The sequence below is a fragment of the Larus michahellis genome, chromosome 4 (assembly GCF_964199755.1).
Source record: "Larus michahellis chromosome 4, bLarMic1.1, whole genome shotgun sequence".
NCBI classification, from domain to species: domain Eukaryota; kingdom Metazoa; phylum Chordata; class Aves; order Charadriiformes; family Laridae; genus Larus; species Larus michahellis.
The window spans coordinates 50,981,101-51,000,654 of NC_133899.1; the positions used below are offsets into that span (position 1 = coordinate 50,981,101).

At 35.8% G+C, this 19,554-nt stretch overlaps 1 protein-coding gene across 3 annotated transcripts in view; it reads right to left on the reverse strand.

Annotated features, from left to right (window-relative positions):
• The window catches only part of TTBK2 (tau tubulin kinase 2), a 99,037-nt gene that overhangs the window by 7,508 nt on the left and 71,975 nt on the right, over positions 1 to 19,554 (reverse strand). For 2 of the 3 annotated variants that reach the window (XM_074584688.1, XM_074584690.1), the window contains 4 exons: positions 18,173 to 18,389; positions 16,544 to 16,755; positions 14,773 to 15,376; positions 9,278 to 9,526 (listed from right to left, as the gene is read on the reverse strand). In XM_074584688.1, coding sequence (XP_074440789.1) covers positions 9,278 to 9,526; positions 14,773 to 15,376; positions 16,544 to 16,755; positions 18,173 to 18,389 — 1,282 coding nt within the window. The remainder of the gene's footprint in view (positions 1 to 9,277; positions 9,527 to 14,772; positions 15,377 to 16,543; positions 16,756 to 18,172; positions 18,390 to 19,554) is intronic. The other variant, XM_074584689.1, reaches the window with a different exon arrangement.

The window sequence follows — 19,554 nt, forward strand, 5'->3', positions numbered from 1 at the left end:
ATCCTTTGGCCTTCCCTAAATAATGTCTCAATTCCTTTCTTATTTCTGAAATTAGCACATGAATGAGGTGAGAAATTAGCCTGCATTTTTTTCAAGAAACTTTACAAGATGGTGAGTGGGATGTTAAGAAGGAAAAAACAAAACAACACCAACAACATAAATATCTCTTGGACATCGTTTATGACATCTGACAAACCTTCCTCCCTTTAAACCTTTGACAGGCTGCAATAGCAAGTGATGTGCTTGGATGAAATCCTCTGTGAACATATACAACAAATTGCAGAGGAGTGAAATATTGAGTTTTGGTCTGCAAAGTTGCTAAGTCAGAAAGATCTAAAGATGTGATTATGCATTATTGTACAGTACCAGCAGGTAAAGATCTGACCTCTCATCAATAGCTTCTCCTGTCCACTCATGCTGTTTGCTACTTCTGCAAGTGCTGTCAGGACTTCAGGCCTCTTAGAGACATTGTGTATAGATCTGTATTTCAGCTAATCCTGTCATTATTTATAACTTCGCACATTAATAAGCCATTATCATATTACTTGGCATTCTGAAGACACTTTACCCCGTCAATTTACTCTTAGAACTTCTTTTCTACCTTAGTAAAGTTTGTGTATCTATGAGAACAAACTTTGTGTATCTTTTCTCTTTTTCCTGCTTACCTTTTACATCTATCGTTAGCTCTATCACCTATCAGGAATATGTTACCATGTTACCAGGAATATAACCCATGTTAGTACAAGTCTGCAACTTCCGCGGTACCAGACAACCTCCCTCAATCTTTCCAGTTCAACAGCTTCCTCTAACTTCATGAGTTTTTCTTTACTTATGTCACTTAATTTCTATTTCCTCACACAACTATATGACTCTGCGAAGAAATGTAAACTGCAGTTTGTATGAAAGCGTAAAGGGTATGTTAGTGCACTGTCCTGTAATTTACTGCTGGTGTCATTCTCCCATGAATGAACCACTGCTATGCTTACATCTCTGTAGACAACTCACCCAGCTTACTGTTCAGAGCAGCCCTCTTACTTTTCAAAATCCTCCCTACCTACTACTGCCATTCCTACTGACTTTTTAAAGCCTAATCCTTTGTATCCCTTACATTCCCTTCCCAAATTAAATTCACAGCAGGGCATAAATTAGATATAATTAATTACAGATTTACTAAACTACATTGGCTATTTCTACAGACAGACTAATATGCAGATAAACAGGAGAAATATATGGCTGTAATTCACGGTGTTATGGAACATAAGACCAGAGATGACTGTAAGTTTTCATACTGAATCCCTTTCAACAGTCCCATATATGTGGTACTGTAAGCACTGCAGGCATTTGTAGGAACTGGTGGTCCCCAGCATACTACCTTCTGCTGTTAAAAATTCACACGATAGGCCCTAATCCTAAACTAAAGAGAAGTAACACATGAAGGCTTACTTATATCTACCTGAAAAGAGGCGCATGTTGCTCTCCACAGCTCTTCAGATATATTTTTACTGCTATTCTATAATGCTAATTTTTGCATCAATTTATACGGAGGCTGCAAGAAATGGTAAGAGGATGGAATACAGATGTACAGATGCAGAGCTGTGAATGTACAAGACGACCGTGTTTTCATATTCTCTAATGTGATAGGTATCTTGTGAGGATAAAGAACAAAGATCTGTGCGTACAGTCTTTCTTTAAGGCTTATTTATCATGTATTCTTTGGATTTCAGTATTCTTTACATATCTTCCGTTTTCAGTTATTTCTATGCCACTTACCAGGTAAAGGAAGATTTTTTTGTTCTAACACAAACCCATATCCTCAAACATCCAATAGGGCAAGTATTGATTGTTCTAAAAGCAGTATCTTTAATTGCTTTTAGAGAATGACTGTCATTGTAATAAGTGGCTCATTAGTTTGGTAACACGACTAAAACAAGTACCCATTTAATTTGAAACTTCTACTATATAATGCATAAACGAATTGAAGAATATTCTTAAATTTACTTGTATTGTTGGAGAACTGGGAAGCAGCAGCACTTACAGACTATTACTTCATAACACTCACACAGTACTCCTGTCATATACTCCTATTGAAAATGGGACAGAATTGTAATGTTTTTCTTGAGTTCCACAGAGACAGTCGTCTTCTAACAAAGAGAAAGCATGAATTTGCCTTAACACACAGTTCAGAGACGTGAAAAGACAGCAACTGAAGCCTATTTCACCTTCCCATCTCACGCTATTATTTCATTCTTTACAGAAACTGAATTCCTACTGTATCATGGTTATTTTCTAAAGTCACAAAAGATCTAAAGATGAAGAACTTTTTTCATAAGCTTGGCCACTTGGAGACTTTTCCCTCTGGAAAGCTGGAAAACTACTGTTTCCATGAGGATTGTGGTTTTAGTAACAAAGCCAGGGAGCTCATATCACACTTTAAGTAGCACAATATAGTCAGTATTTCTAAATCTAGATTTTTGTAAAAATCTTCAGTAGGATGTTAATTGTTTCTCCATGAGAGCTTATGTTCAAGTATACTTAGGGACACTGCTGCTCAAGTATACTTAGGTACCCAGTTAAAAAGCAAACAAAACAATACAAATTACAAGGTTTCTCCTCTAACAGAGCACACAGTAAGCACAAAGTGGCATTTATTTTGTAATTAATGGTGCAACCACTTTTGGTATATAAAATGCAGTTAAAGTATTTTCCCAGCTATTATTATCATAGCTAATAATGATGTAAGCAATTTTAAGCAAACCTTACTTTGTTTCAGCAGCTAGCTGTGACAAATATATTAGTATATATTTTTTCTTACGGTAGAAACAATTTTTACTACTTCTGAGTGATCTTTTTGAAGCTAAGCTGTATATTAATACCTGTTCCTACAGAGAGAATACCTGCAATTTTCAGAAACAATAAAAACACAGGCTAATACTTCCTCAGGAAAACCTTGAACTCTCATTTTCAAAGCCACATCATACCTTTTTATTAAGGACCAGTACTTTTTTGGGTTTTGGTTGTTTTTTGTTTTTTTGTTTTGTGTTGTTTTTTTTTTTTTAAACAGAGTGTCTTCTTTGAAAAAATCACTTGAAATGCTGTATAGTAAACCCAAGCAAATAGTCTTTCTTTGTCATGAATAAGAGACCCTCAATCACACAAAAACTGCTCTTATGTGTAATAGCAGTGGGGTCTGGCTACCACTGTTTAGATTAATTCTGAATTTTCCTCTCCAGTATATCAATTCCAATAAATAAAGGGTTATAATGAAGTATCAGGTGATTCATACATAAGATCTGCCTTAACACCGATGTACAGATTTCAAATATATCAATTTTTTTTCTGTTTGTATCTGATTCCTATGAGCCACTGTCTAATTCTAGGTTACCACTGTGCTATACTCATGCTTCTGGTTTGCTATTTACACTATATTTTTGATTTTTTGTAAAGGTAAAAGTATCTTTTGTATTCAAACAGCAACACTCTAAAATAGAGCTCCAACAACACAGTAAAAAAAACAAGGCAAAATTAAGAGTCTTCCTGACTTCTGATCCTCCAGTCATCCTCCAATGAATCCACTCATTTGTATGTGGTAATAAATTAAATCCAGTTCTATCCAGTTATACGATTGGCACTATATTAGCACGTTACCCACGGTTGTGTTATGCTTGCAAGGGAGAGAATCTATGAACACTAAAATTTCCACGGATGAGCCCAACATACCAGGAGAACTGATGAAACCATGAAAGTGTAATTTTAATACTAATTGAAATTTCAGCATAAAATACACATAAAATTTAATTTTCAAACTTGAAAACCAGATTAAAATTTTCTTAAAAATTCTCCTCAGAGTTGTCAGGATCTGTTTGAAAGCATTATGGGTTTTCTCGTGCCCACAGCGTGCTACCTTCAACAGTAGCTGTAATTCACATAAAGAACTAGCTGTTTCAGTTTGCTTATAAGCATGATTAAAATAAATACTTTAGAGAAGACAGATCTGGAGATAGGAGTCTTATCTATACTAAGGGTCTTTTTGTTTTCTTACAATTTTTTTTTAAATATTCTCTCCTCCGCATACAAGGTTTTATAGTCACAAAGTTTGCAGACACAAAGATGCGATTAGAATCCAGCTTATCTTTTCAAAACAAAATACCTAAAATTTTTGGCAGCCTGTTATGTTACATAGTTTTGCTTCTGTGAAAAGGAGTGATGATAAATGTAAAGCACAGCTCCATGAAGTAGTTACAACACAGCTGATTCCATCCAAGCACTCAAGCAATCCACAGTATAATACATGTTGCCAGTTAGGTATTTAGGCTCCATAAAAATACTTACGAGGGCACTATCAGCTTATTCTGATTCTATTTTGGTTAGCCTGGTACCTGCTAGCATGGTATTCTTAAGAGCAGATATAGCAATAAGGTAGTGACACTTCAGACAATTCGTGAGCTCTCTACATATATCATGTTTTGTGTTTAGAAGCTGCCTGAAAGCAGCCAGAGCAGCTATATGTTTGTAGCTAGGTAATAAGTAAACACATCTGCCTGTGGTTCATGTAAAATTGCCAAATACTAGAAATCTTAATAATAATTTGAAACAAAACCAGTTTTCAAAAATTACATAGTGGTAGCTTAGAAATATTAGAGACTTCCACTTAATGCTTGTCCTAATTTTAGTGGTTTCCCTATTTTCCCTATTTTAAAAAGTTCTCTCTTCCTTCCGTATGACAGCTCTATCAAACCAGGAGAAAATGCTAAGATGATGATAAATTCACAAACTCTAAATAATTTTTTTCCTGTAATTCTAGTTGGACTAGTATCATATGTGATTTTAATGATAACAGACAAAAGATTTTAAGAGCTAAATATCTTATGGATGATATTATAGATAACATCTGCAATTATATATATACACACACAATATTTATTCTATTAATTACATCAATTATACCTTAATTACATGAGAAATAATCATTAGTCATTGGGCATTATGCTCTGAATTGTAATGGCCTACTCATTTCAAGAAGATTACTATACGAATTGTCATCACGGAAACAATTGTTGACACCAGAGTTGATCAGCTCTCCACGGGAAATCCCACAGACCATTTAGCTTTCCTGAAACATCTTTACTTATTCTATGTTAATGTACTAAATCACATATGTTTGGGCTAAGACTGGCATTTTAAAAAAAATTAGAAATAAAACAAAACATCACCACTTCAAGGACAGACAAGAAGAGATGAACCATGTGTTTACGAATTTCAAGAGTACTGTGGATTCCAGAAAACATGAACATTTAAAACAATTAATAACTTTCTACAGGGTTTTTTTCCTACACAATCAGTGCATGTGGATGCTATATCACCAAGGCTAATTTATTGTCCTGACCTTCACTATGACTCTTCTGCTGCTTCTGATAGAAAAACCTGCAGAAGGAGAATGGCCAAGAGGGTTCTGTCACTAAAAATTGATGTGTTCTCTACAGGCAATGCACTATTTGAAAAAAATTAAGACGTTCATACTGACTGCTTATCTTCAACTATTAATTCCTTAATTTACAGCTTGGAAAGTTTCCATTGAAAGAACAACTAACCTAACATACTGTAATTTTTAATTCTTCTTTACACCAAAGGCACATGTGAAAAAGCACACCTGAAGAATTTCTCTCCTTCAGACAAAAGACTCTACTAAGCCTTGGAGGCAGCATTTAAATTTCTACGTATCAAGCAATTGTCTCTGCCACTTGGAAAAAAGCAACAAATAAAACTTTGCTTGTTTGCATTAGAGAGTGTGTAGATGAAAATTGTTAAAGAAACATCATCTCTTGCTATTGCAGACTAGTGAAACCTGCCAAAATTAGTTCATTAAAGATGGCAAAATGTACAACATTTACGTGCATTCCTGGCTCATAAACCTAAAACATCCAAAAGAAAATGACAATTACAAGGGATACGCATTCTTTCTCTAAATACCCCTTGAACATGTCAAGAATTCTTACCTTATTCTTCCACAGGTCCCTGAATTCCAGTGAGATGCTTAAAAATTAAGGTAAATTTTTCAACTCAGATCAGTATATTATTTCTTATCTTGGATATCAATATGAATATGATGGTTTGCATTTCATACCATGTTGTGTGGGAAGATTTCAGCGCATTTTGTAACTAAGAGTATAACTATAAAATATTTTTTTAAATGTTCCAGTAAGGTAGAAATTTGAGAAAATTAAGGCATAAGAGAAAATATTTGTATAAGTGTCAACTAATTCCGATGTTTAACCTGAGAGACACAGGTTATCTTTCCCTAACACAATGAATAACCACAAAGTCATTAAATTAAAATTAGCTCCCTTGTACATGTCTTATTAAGCACATAGAAAAATGAAAATATGCCAGAATGACACACAAAACTGAAATCCACCTTTTTTAAGGGCTGAATCTTATTATATCGCAGCCAGTTCAGAAGCATTCTAGATTGCTGCTGAGGCTAGAAGAGTTGTTCACCATCTTATTGAAGAACTAGAGCTGAGAAACCATAGAGATCAAAATCTGACGTCACTGATTTTGATTGTTTCTCAAGACACGGTTACACATTTAGCACAACGTCTACCTAAGCAACCTCTTCATACAGAGCCCTGGCCAGTAGTTGCTGCACTCACATCACCTTTTCCATTGAACTCTCACAACACTCTATGCAGTCCTCTAATGAGCAGAGTTCAGAGAACTTATCTGGCTGAAAAATTCACAGAAAGAAAGAAAAAGGTTACGTTTCAAGAGGATTTCTTGTGTAATTTGTCCATGCTATAGAGGAAAAGGATGCTAATAGCACTCAGCCCCACTCTTCAGATTCAAGTACAGTCAAAGAATTAATTCTGGTTTTTGTCAGCTCTGATGCTGCCAGACTGTTTCTTTATGCTGCAAGTTGAATAACTAAGGAGAGTTGAAGCAAAATACTCCAATTCTCTTCCATAATATTTGTATGACAAGAGAGGAGTTCTCTTTATTGAACAAATAAAGGTAGACCTACATCCTATACCCTCTTCGCACTAGTGAGCAGAGAATATACAGAAATTTCATGACCTCCTCTATCTGATGTCAAACTAGAGGAAGGTGGGTTACAGTTCCTGAACCATCACTCATCAACAATCAGGAAAGAAAATCCCTTTGCTTGATTTCACAAACAAATGTATTCTTTATTTTTTAATACATGAAACTAAATTCAATAGCACAGATCCCTGACCTTGGCAATTCATTAGCTATGAATGCTGAACCAAACTGCAAACAGCAGGAATACAGGAAAATACATTCAGTACCAAATATTTATACAGAATAATATAGAATGACATTAAAATTCTTTTTAATATTTAGCTGGAGAAAACCTTTAGGTTATTAACATGCATATTCATCTTTCATGCTGCTGGAACTTCTAGCTTGCTGAATACCTAAGATTACTGCACTGTAGACAAGAGAAGGACTTGCAAAAGTATTTCAGTTCTTCAGTGAGCCACAAAGTACACGAGTCCTTCATCGTTGGAATGAACTAAAGAATCACATGCTTGTGGTTTCCATAGCAAATGAAATACTGGAAGTTAAATTCTCAACAGAGTCAGGACTTTCAAAATCACAGCTTGAAAAGGAACACAGCAGTCATGGACTTACCAGGTAAAAAGAAAGGAGAGGCTGAGAATGCTACACTCCACACTCCACTCAGTAGCAGCACCTGGCACAATACCAATTCTTTTTCACATGACAAGAAAGTGTATCACTTTGCAGCCCCTATTAATACTGCAGCTGTATTCATTTGTTGGCTATTAAGGCAGCCAGAGAAGACCCTCTGTGCTAACCTACTTTCTTCCAGTATTGTGAGCAGGTTGCTAATTAGACCTGCAATACATTCTGATTGGAAAATCTAAATCGTAGATATACAGGCAAAAAAAAAATAGGTCATTTTGCATCCTGTGATACCAACTAATCCTGAAAAATACTGAAGCTTAACTTTTAATGAGTTAATTTCTCCTAAGTCTTTTTCCCTAATCACTACATCAGTCATCATGAAGAATGTGGTATTTCGGTATCCCATCAAGTTCACAACAATGAACATCTGGGAGCTACTGTTTCTTCATCTCCACGCACCGAGGACAAGAACTATTTGTTTATATTCATATAAAAAGCAGACAGGAGTTGCAGGAAAAAAACCCACTGCTTTTTGAGTTAAGAAACAAAATGCTGATGGAAGTACGCTAGCTACTTTCTTTGCCTTGTTATCACTCACCACTGATCCTGTGGAAGTTTGAAAGAAGTTAATGTTGATAGATTACTTTTAATATCAATACTCCTGTGCATGCTTCACTGAAAACAAAAAAGTCTTTCACATAGAAATATTTATACTGAAAAATACATTGGAAATAAAAGGCAACACAAAATATAATCCAAATGAAATATTAATGGTAAAATGATGATGATATGTTACGGTCTTATGCATAAATGCTATGTCATACTGCTTTACCAGTCAATGCGAGCTCTCAAAGCAAATCTCGGTATTTTTAATACTAACACGCAAATTATAGTTAACTCCAATTGTGACTCTAAGCCTTCATCTTTTTCATATTGAAATGAAACTGGGAATACAAAAGTACGAAAAGTCCCCTTTCTCTAGTGACATTTTCCATTAGCTATGAGCCCTGACAGTTCCCATCTTTGTTTTGCATAATGCAAGCAGTGGAACAATTAATTATTTGTTCATTCCCAAAGTAGCAATTTGACTCTCTCTAGATGCCTTTATCTCACGTTAAAATAATTTAAGATAGTCCAAATTTTAATATGTGTTCCCAATTCAAAATTCAGCTGGTACTGATTATAGGAACATAAAAAAGAGATTTTAATCTTAGTTTTGAAAGAAGCAAAAATCTGTTTTCTAGATTTTATAATCCTACCTTTTTCAAGAGAAAATCCCTCTGAGGAAGTGAATCTATCTTCCAGAACATCCAGACATACTTAGTACTCCAGATCATAACCTGAATAACTGCTCTTTAAATATTCCTCTCTCTAATTTTACCTCTTTTAAGCGGGACAATTTATCTTCCTCAGTAGGGCATTCCTGACTATTCCTGAACAAGATCCGTTCTTATTCCCTAATCTGATCTTTCAAAATATTTTTTAGGATGTTGTGTAGAGCAGTATGACTAGCACATGCCTACTACCGGACTGTGCAGAGCAACAAAAAATGTTAAACTTTGCAGATGACTGCTACAATGCAGTCACTTTTATGAAGACAAGGCTTATTCACCTGCTGAAGTTGTGCTTTTGAGATGCGAATGACAGGGGGGAACCTGTTGCCACAGGGAATGACAGGAAGCTGCCTACGACCAGTTGAGCGGGAGGAAGAGGAGTGGCTCTCAGCTGATTGACTCCTTGGTAAACCAGCCTCTTTCAGGGGGTCCGAGTGGATGGATAGATAGGCTATAGGGCTCATGGTGCGGAGGATGGGACTTGAAATTCTTGGAGTGGAGAAATGCAGCATATGAGATGAGTTGAGCTGTGAGAACAACACGGCGGGGAAGAAAATAAGGTTTAAAAATCAATATTTTAATAATTCTTGTTTATGTCCTGCCTATATGCATTTTCTTAAAAGACAATATTCACAACTCCCTCACAGGTAAAAGCTGATAATTTAAGAGGTATCTTAAGTCTAGTCTTCACATTTTCCATCAATTTTTAAAACTCCAGTATCAAAATCAGAAGTGAGCATCCTTTTTCTGGCTCGCTCCTACCTTCATTCATTCAGTGAGTAACAATCTGAGGCAAATTTAATAAAATAACACAGTCTATTCCAAGGACACTGTGTACACAAACTAGCTGATTGTTGACCGGTCCTTGTAAATGCTTAGCGCATCCATGCAACAACATTGTTTTCTGAGAGGACTGTATTTTTAGCATATACATCCATTTCAGGCTTTACAAATGTGACTGTACAGCTACAGCAGCATATATTAAGAACCGTAACTGACAGGATTAATCAGTAAGATTAGTACTAAACAATTTTGATGAAATTTCCCAAATATGGGATTGAACTAGAAGGATACACTGGCCTGGAGAATACATGAACAATTGCTTCATCTTGAGCTACATCACTCAGGCATTTAGAAAGGAGGGAAAAAAAAAAAAAAAAAAAAAAAAAAAAAGAGGAACCGTAAAGTCAAAGTGTTCCAAACTAATCACTTTGGATAAAGTACATTTTCAAATTGTTTTTGGTGATTCCAGTAAACCTATAGCTTTGACATACAACTTTGAAATCAACTGATTGTTTGCAAGACCTCTTCCAGTGCTGAATAAATATCTGATGGTGACACGTCTAAATACCTGTAAATGAGATTGATATATACAGTTTGAGATTCTTTGTTCCAAGCATATGTAGATAAAAACATGAAGAGAAGAGATATGCAAATTCATTGCAAGCTTCATGAAGGTAATTTTCTGTTTCCTACCATGGTATTTGCAATTCTAACCTGTATTCCTTGGAAACAGAGAGCATCTATCAAGCATCTCAGTTTCCAAGGAAAAGGTATTTTCAATTATGTCAATCCTAAAGCTTCCGTTCCCATAATGCATAGCTGCCTCTCAACCGGAAAAAAAAAGCGTTTTCCAATGTCTCATAAAAGCAGTAACTGAGGATAGAAGGTACATGAAAATTAGATGACTTAGAACTCTGAAATAAATGGAAATTTAAGAGCAGGTTTTTGATAAAACATAATAGTACCTCAATGTACAAAATGCTAATTTCAGCAATATTTATAAATAATAAAGATAAATAGATTCACACAGTCAAACCTCTTCTATAACCATACATACATATATATGGCATTAGGTTGTCAACCAAGTGTGACCAGAGCAAACTGTTGTTTAATTTAAACTGAAGATGAAAATGAAATTAGCTGTTACATATTCAATTACTTCAACTCCATTATTATTTCTTTGCTGAAATATCTGCCTGAAAAATATACGTTGCAAAGTTTTGTGCATGCACTGTATGGAGTTCACTGCAATTCAATATAAACACAGTAAATTCATGAGGCTGTGGTTCAACAACACAACAAGTCCAGCTTTAGGCTTCTGGTACCAGATCAAGGGAAAACAAACTAGGGCTCTATGATGTAAAGTGCTGCTCCAGTATGAATTCAACATTAGTTTAGATCAGTTCAAATTCTTTTGACAGATTAACTTCACACCAGCTGATATTACAGCAAATCAGGTACTGTCTGTCCTCTTGCAGCCAAAGTCAACGTAAAGCCATAAACATATCCAAGGAATGCTCTGAACAGAAATGTGACCATGTGCCTGTGACTGAGACAGATCAAACTGGTATTTGCTGGTAGTGCACAGAATCTGTATTGCAACTGGAAAACCATGACTAATAACATGATAATTGGTTCTCTTACCTGCAAGGTTTTTTTCATAATAGATAGCATAATTTGCTGTAATTTTTTATGCCTGAAACTTGCTCATCCCCAAGCCAGTAACTTAGACATTTTTCTCTTGTATTTTTTGAGTTCAGGTTTCCCTTCCTGAACTGCTACAACCTTACATTCTTATTAGAATGCTGATGCTGCGTGAAACAGGTAAGAAATTATATCACCATCAATTACATGAAGTCCATGTAGACACACAATTTCAGGAAGAACATTTTTCTACAAATGGAATGACTGCACACCAGCAATTTCTTTCCTTCAGGAGAAAATAAAATTATGGGTGAGTATATGAACCTTTAGTTTCTCACACAGAAACATCCTTGCTACCACTTACTACTTAAATAGTGAGCAATAAAATCCTGAAAGAAATAAAGAAAGAATAGAGAAGAATCACCAGAGTAAAAATGAAAAATCAAAAAATACATAAAACAGGAAAACTATTTTATTCATTCATCATTGAAGTAATTGCTTGCATATTTAATAAACCTATCAGAATAGCTCAAAGAGCATAATTCATCATACTTGCTCCTAAGTGATAGTGAAGCAGGTCACTAGAAATCCATGTGGGAGGTATATTCATAAGCACAATGACCATGAATGCTGACACGTCCTGGAGTTTCAAGCCGTTTGAAATTAATAAACTGTTTCAGAAATTATGTTAAGCTATTATTCTACTATAATTTCAACATCTGTTTTTAACTCCTTTTAGTAACACTTAAGTCATTTGATTTATGGTCCTAAAGTTACATCCTTGGATCCAAGCCTGCTCTTAGTAACTGGTGCAATATAATCAAATCACCAGAAAAGTACAATATGACCCTTTGCGATTATTTGTATTGTCAGTAAGGTGCTACCTAGATAAAATTACTAAAGAACAAGAGGATCTGATCCACAAACAAGGATCACATTCAAAGAACAAGTTCAGGTGGGTAAATGCTTTGAAGAAGGAGGAAAAGAACTCTACCAAACAGCTCCCTAATGTCACCAGGACTCTGGAATAGAGAGAAATACTGTGTGAAGAGGCATATATATAGTCATAGAATTGCCTAGGTTGGAAGGGACCGTTCAGATCACCAAGTCCAACCATCAACGTAAAACTGACAAAACCACCACGAAACCATGTGTCTCCCTGTGAAGTGACTAGGACACTCACCTATAAGAACAGCTAGGTTCCGGTACCCACCTCAAGGAATATTAAGTATCTTTTATGAAGTGGAATACCATCAACGAAGGGCAGAAAGAACAACTCGCCTCCAAATATCCTCCTGGGCTTTGTTTGGCTTTCAAGGGCTAATAAAGTTGATGGAAGACTACCACAAATTGCCATCACAGTTGTATGGCACACACTGCAAAGACACATTCTGTTCCCAGTTTCTAAATCAGCCAAATAATTTTGATTCTGTTTATTCCCAGTTCAGTTTATATTTTCAATTCCACATGATTCACCTTCAAAACAGTAAATTCCTTCCTGTCATTCATCTTGGCCTCACAGCACTACTTGCTCTTCCAGGATATTATAAACCATACTGATTTCCCTCATTTTTGAGGTCATGACAAATATCCCTTACCTGCTTGCAAAGCCAAACTAAAATACAATCTTACCCCAGTGCCTACTTCAACCAGTATTTCTTCTAATACGTCTTATAATTAATTGACCTTGTTTATATCTATTTCTGCTCCTGTGCTCAGAAGCTTCTTCCTTTTCCAGATAAAGACATTTTCCATTATTTGCACTTTAGTACATGATATTTATATCACCTCTACTTTCAGTTTTAGGTAAAATAGCTATTTCCCCAAAAAGAGCCAAGAATGTATAAAGTGGGATAGTTCACCTACATAGAAAACTGCAAGCTGTTTTTTAATGGCTTCTGAAATAAAAACTCCTGATAATCAGTATTTTGTACAGGACTAAGTGTTGCTCTTTCTTGTCTATTTTATTAATACTAACATTAAAATATTAAAAATTAACAACTGAAAACAACCAAGTAAGTTAAATTAATTTTTCACTTTTACAAGTTTCTAACCCATCAAAAACTCTTTCAGGCAACTAATATTTCAACTCAAATCTCAAAAAAATCTTCTGTTGTTTAACACAGTTCTGTAATTTCAATCATGCAAAATGAATCTTCTATAAACTACATAATTCACAAAGTATGATATCTAAAGATAATCTATGAAAGATATAATCTTGCATTTTCCATAAGAACCTAGGTGTATTTGAACTTTTACTGTACAGCTATAGTTAATTACATTGAGCAGTTCATTTTCACCATAAAGGATATTCCACACCTTATAATAAATGAATACTTGGTGACAAGTTTCTTTTTCTAATGAGATGGCTGTAACTTTCACAAAAAATGCTAATAAGTGAGGGAGAAGTACAGCTGGGTTTCTTGGCTCAAAGGAGCTTGAAAGAATTGTCCTTTATATCATTATGACAGAATATCTACTGAGAAAAGGGGAGAAATAGAACTAGGAGCTGATTCCCAATCACCTAACCATTAATCTGACTCCTTCTTAAGTAAAGCCACAGAAGTCTTTATTAGAGGCTTTTTCAGAGGAAAAAAAATACATATGTTCAAAACCTGTGCAAATAAGAATTCTTTAGAAAAGACGGAGAAATACAAAAAGAAGAGGATGCAATTGAAGCAAAGCAATCTGTCTTAGTGAAGAGAAAATTCTCAGAGCAAAGCAGTAGTTGCAAAATTATCTTAGAAGTGAGGAGTAGCAACAACTTATAAGAGCCAACAAGTTGTTTGTATAAGAACCATTAGAAATTTCAGAATAAACAGGAAGAAACAAAGGGAATTCCAAAAGAAAACACTACATCAATGATGGTGAGAGCAAGTAACTCTGGAACTCTGTTTCTTTAATTCCAGCCACTTAGGCTTTTCCTGAAACACATGAAACATTGTAGCACAGTATTTCACAGATTCATTGCAATTTTATGTTTATGTGCTGCAAATATAATAATTATGTATTTGCATGTGTATCTCACTGATTAGGAATCACTGCATAAGGAGCTTCTTTATATATATATATGTATGTAACAATATACAAATAATTGGTTTTTTTATTGAGGCCAGTTCTGCAGATTACACCTGAAGAACTAATAGCCACTTCCATGGCAGAACGTAAACACTGATACAACAGAACATGGAAGATCATTCCTCAAGAACGAGAAGAGTCCCATATCTGATGAAACTTGGGATTTCTGCTACGCTACTGTGTTTTAGTCACTGCCTTTTCCCTTACTATCTCCTCATATAACTCTGAATAAAGAGAGGTTCAATAAACCCACTACCATTTCTCTTACCGGAGTGAGTGCTCCTTCTGCTTGAGCTTCCATAGGACTTGTAGGGGTGGCTGCAAGAAGCTGTCCAGCAGCTCCAGACAGAAGTTCCAATTTATCTGTAAGCTGTTCGGAAGCAGCAGGATGACACTCCATGGCTAGAACAAACTCCACCCCTGAGGTTTGGTTCTTGGCATGGACACTGTTTCCTGCCCAACCACCTTGTCTGGGCTGCTCTTCTGGAGGGGACTCCTCTAGAACTTGTAGTACCTCTGGCTCTTCATCTGAGGGACTTCCAGTCGTTTTGTGCCCTAAAGCCTCATTTGTCCTGAAGTCCTGCAAGTCCCGTTCTTTATCTATTATCACCCATTCCTTGGAATCAGCCTCCTGCCTGCAGGAGCTTAAGTTGACAGCTACAAATCCATTGCTAATAACACCATCAACGTGTTCTGGAGAACTAGCTGACACAGGCTTTGAAGCGTCTGGAAGATATTCTTCATCATAGTGCCAAACATGGTCTGTGCGAGCAGTCACAGGAGCAGGAATGGGTGTTTTCTGAGAAAGAGGAGGAATAGCAGCAACAGGTGCCTCTGCCGCAGCATTCAAGTCTTTCTGCATCTTCTCCAAACTTAAGGAAAGAAATTAATATCTGAATTAGTTAAGAATTAATTAAATAATGTAAGCTACATTTGAATTTTTTCAGTAGATTTATATAAAAAATTGTTGTCATATTTTAGAACAATCTACAGTGGTTGAAAGATCCACAATTTGAGACAAATAACGCTGATGTCAAGTGAAAATGGGGGAACGGTCTTAGAAATTTGCACATATTGTAAGTGTAATCATAATGTATCATACTGTATCGTAAATGTAATTACCAGAAGGGAGAACAGTGAGTGGCTACCAGCTCAGTGGTGAGGCTACCACCAGATGTCCACTGTACTTAATTTATGCTACTAAGTAGAGACTTAAAGCAGAACAGAAGAAACAGATGTCTCCAGCAGCAGTTAGTAGGTGCTTTCAAGAAGAATGTTATTGATTGTTTTGATTGATTCTTTTTTTATGCTTTGCATAACTTGCTTCATCAAACAAATTCAAATTCCTAACCCCCCATGACATATTGCCACTATCAGCATCTCAGCTGTCTTCTACTGTCCCCACTCTGCCTTTCAGTTAGATTTCACTGTGTCCTTCTGCACTTACTCTTTCTACACATAGGCAAATTGATTGAATCTGTTCTCATACAGCCGCCTCTTCTCTACCTCTAAACGCCATTTTAAGATCTCTGTCTTCTATCAAGAATTTTTTATGTTGGTGCAACACCCTTGGGCATAACTAAACCTGCTGCATGCAGGTAGATTTCCAAATTTACTTTGTAACTCCGCTTCTTGTAAACTGTCCTCATGTCATACAATCTAATCCCATGTTACCTCTACTGAGCACCTGATGTTATTCTTATTTAGGATGAGTTCAACTGATTGCCAAGACTATCCCACTGAAGAAACAAGGTAATAAACATCAGGCTTACACTACTAGGTCTTGAAATAAAAAAATCTCAACTGTAGAAGTCTGACTTTAACTGTATACTAGCACTAATCTTCTTTCAAAGAAGCTGCCAAGTAGCAAAATCCATTAATCGAGCAATATTATGAACATAGTAAATACTTTGCTGTAGCTTGCATAAGCATAACTCAGCAGCTCCATTCCTGTTTTTCACAAGGCAGAGGAAAGATGACAGTATCTTAACTACATATCCTGAAAAGATCTAAGCATAAGAATAAAATAATTTCTTTACCAGGTCTCAAGAAATTTATCAGTGTCTGGCTTTGACTCCAATGTCAGACGCTTCTCCAGTTCAAAGCTGTGAATCGAACGTAACTTTCGCACCAGTGGGACATCTCTGTCTAGCTGTGTGGTCTCTGAGCGAACACGAATTGGAGAACCCAGACTTGGTGCATTAAGCATTCCATTCACTGGCCCATGGCTGTTTTCTTCCTCTGTGGCAGCCTGTGCAAAAAGTAAAACAAAAACGTAACTCACTAGGAGCAGCAAAACAGAGAAAGACAAGGTACTACATAGTGCATACCATCCAGCTTTTTAGCCTGTGATAAGCCAATTTGTATTTGGAATGATCATTAAATTCATGTCACTGTTAAGGTAGTTTAGACATACTCTTCAGCACACACCCACAGAAGACAAACTACTAGTAATATACCAGTTCTGGGTCTCAAAAAACAAGCAATATATTTAAATTTACTCTGATATTTCACGCCCATCTGTGAAATTTTCTTTCATAATAGTCTGAAATCCAGCACTTTGTGGCATCTTCAGTCTACTTTATACTCAAGTGCTCTTATTAAAGAGAAGTTAGCTTCCAAGCTGTCTTTATGATTCTCTGGAGCATATAACACTGTTATACACTGAATCAACCAGGTATTTCTGTGACTGAGAACTATGTTTTAGTCCAACTGCATTCCATCTTGTACACTAACTGGACATGATTTAGAGCTGGGAAATCATGATCATCCTTAGTTTCAACAGGTAAAACTAATAGAAATTGCCTTTGTTTAAAACAGAGCAATCTCCTTTCTCCCTCTTTGGTAAAAATAAGCACAAATAAGCACAAACAAATAAGCACCGTGCCTTATTTTTTCCCCACAATACATTTTTGAAAATAGGCCCCATGCCTTATCCTTTCCCAGAATACGTTTTTTTCTAGTAAACCAGTAACAGCCTCAAAACTAGACAGCTCTCCTAGCTAAAGAACATTCCAGTACCAGATCCCTCTTCATGTTCAAAACATTTTTATATCAAGAAACAGGGCTACATTTGTCTGAGTATGAGATGTTTTGATTGTGAGCAAGGGAGACAGAAACCACTTCTGAGAGACCACTTCTCAAAATTAAGCAGCATTCTCTTCTAAAGACAAGCCCGTGAACCTCTCTGGATCAGTACAAAGGTATCCTATCTTATAGAGACAAAAACACCAAGAGAATTAAATGGATACTGCCAATTACACTGCCCATCTGTCGATTGAAGAATAACATTACACTGGTTTTTGTATATTTGGTATCTAACTTCTACACATGTAAGATGCAAGAAATGTGCTTTGGTTTCATTCAGTGAGCAAGAATCAAAATCCTGTCTGAAGAACATGAATAAACTACAAAGAATCTCAAAGTACCAGCAATCTACTACTCCACATAAAGACCTGATAAAGTGACACAAGGCCCAAAAGAAGTCTGCTTGTTACAGTGTATAAATCACTCTAATAAAATGTGTTAGCCCTACCATAAATCTGGTTTTCTTAGACAATACTGGCTGATCAATATTAGTAAGACTGCATTGCTAATTACACGTTATGTGCACTATGGGGACAGGCAAGTATTCAAAGATGGTCTTCACAAGGCAGATTTTTAAGTACCTTACAGATCCCTAGTTTTATTTTGTTTCTGTTTGCATCCATTTCTTCCCAAACATCTTTTTCCTGAGGACGCTGATGCCCAGGGGATCCAGGTAGTTTCTCTGGTGAGACACCAACTGGAATACCATTCTCTCCATCACTGAGCTGTTCATCAGGAAACACTTCATCTGTGTTTTCTCGCAGCAAATCTCCTGGGATAGGAGTGGCATTGGCAATTCTAGAAAAGTAGTTTAAAAAAAAAAATCAGAAAGGTAAAAAATTGAGACTCTAATATGTTTTTTGAAATTATTTTCTACTCTAAGTCATTTTCTACTCTATTAAAAGAAAAAAAAAAAACCCTAAAAATTATAAGCAAAAACATGCTTCTGTAGAAAACTAAATCTTGTAAATTATTTAATATAAGAAATCCCTACTTCTTGGCTTTCACAATTTCTGTTTCTTTAATTCAGGCACATAACAAATAATAAAAAAAAATCACTTAAAAGCTCGTATTTGAATGTTTTTGAAGCAACTTCTGAGAAAATTTGTTAGAGATCATGTCCAGGCTCAACTTGACTCCTAACTCTTCTGCACATATTTTTCTATTCAAAAATATTAATGGCAACTTTCAAAATATAGTCTCCTTTTCCCCCAAGTTTGGCAGAATAACAAAACATACTGTGTGAGGAAGAGAGATCACTCAGCAAACTAAATGCAGTTTTAATCACTATTCTTATCAAAGTGCCATTTTGGTCCAATTGTTGATAATCAAAACATAAGCATAACACTAACAAGACACTACATTTTAATGAAAGTTCTGTAGTCCTATTGATTTGGGGCTAAATAGGGCTAAGGCTTAGCTCACTATCTGAAGCTGAAGAAATGCTATTCCTAAAAAGTGAAAAGTCAGAAGGTCAATTAAAAGTCATTCCCTTACAGTCACCAAAATTGTTAACTGCAGCCAAGACTATCAATAGCTCCAGTGTGATGCTTAGTGCGATAATGGGACTGAATCACATGCAAAATCCCTGTCAACTTCAGTGTGTTCAATAGTGCACACAGTACACCTGTGTAATATTCACACCAGGTAATTCTTGACTGACATTTATTGTAACACTTTTTTTAAAAAATTACCTTGAAATACTGGAAATTTAATACATTCTACATGAAATTCTGGTGGTTTTCAGCCTCACTACACTGTCAAAACTCCCATGTCACAACCTTTGTGACTCTTAGATAAAAAGTTGATCTATTCAAGACCTAGAACAGGCACAAAGTCTTACTCCTCACTCATAAACATCTCTTCTATTCTCCAGTCCCGTGAGATGAGTATGGGTATTATTAAGCATCGCATCTCATCCAAATTACTTAATTATAGAAGGTCCCAAAGACCACATTAAATA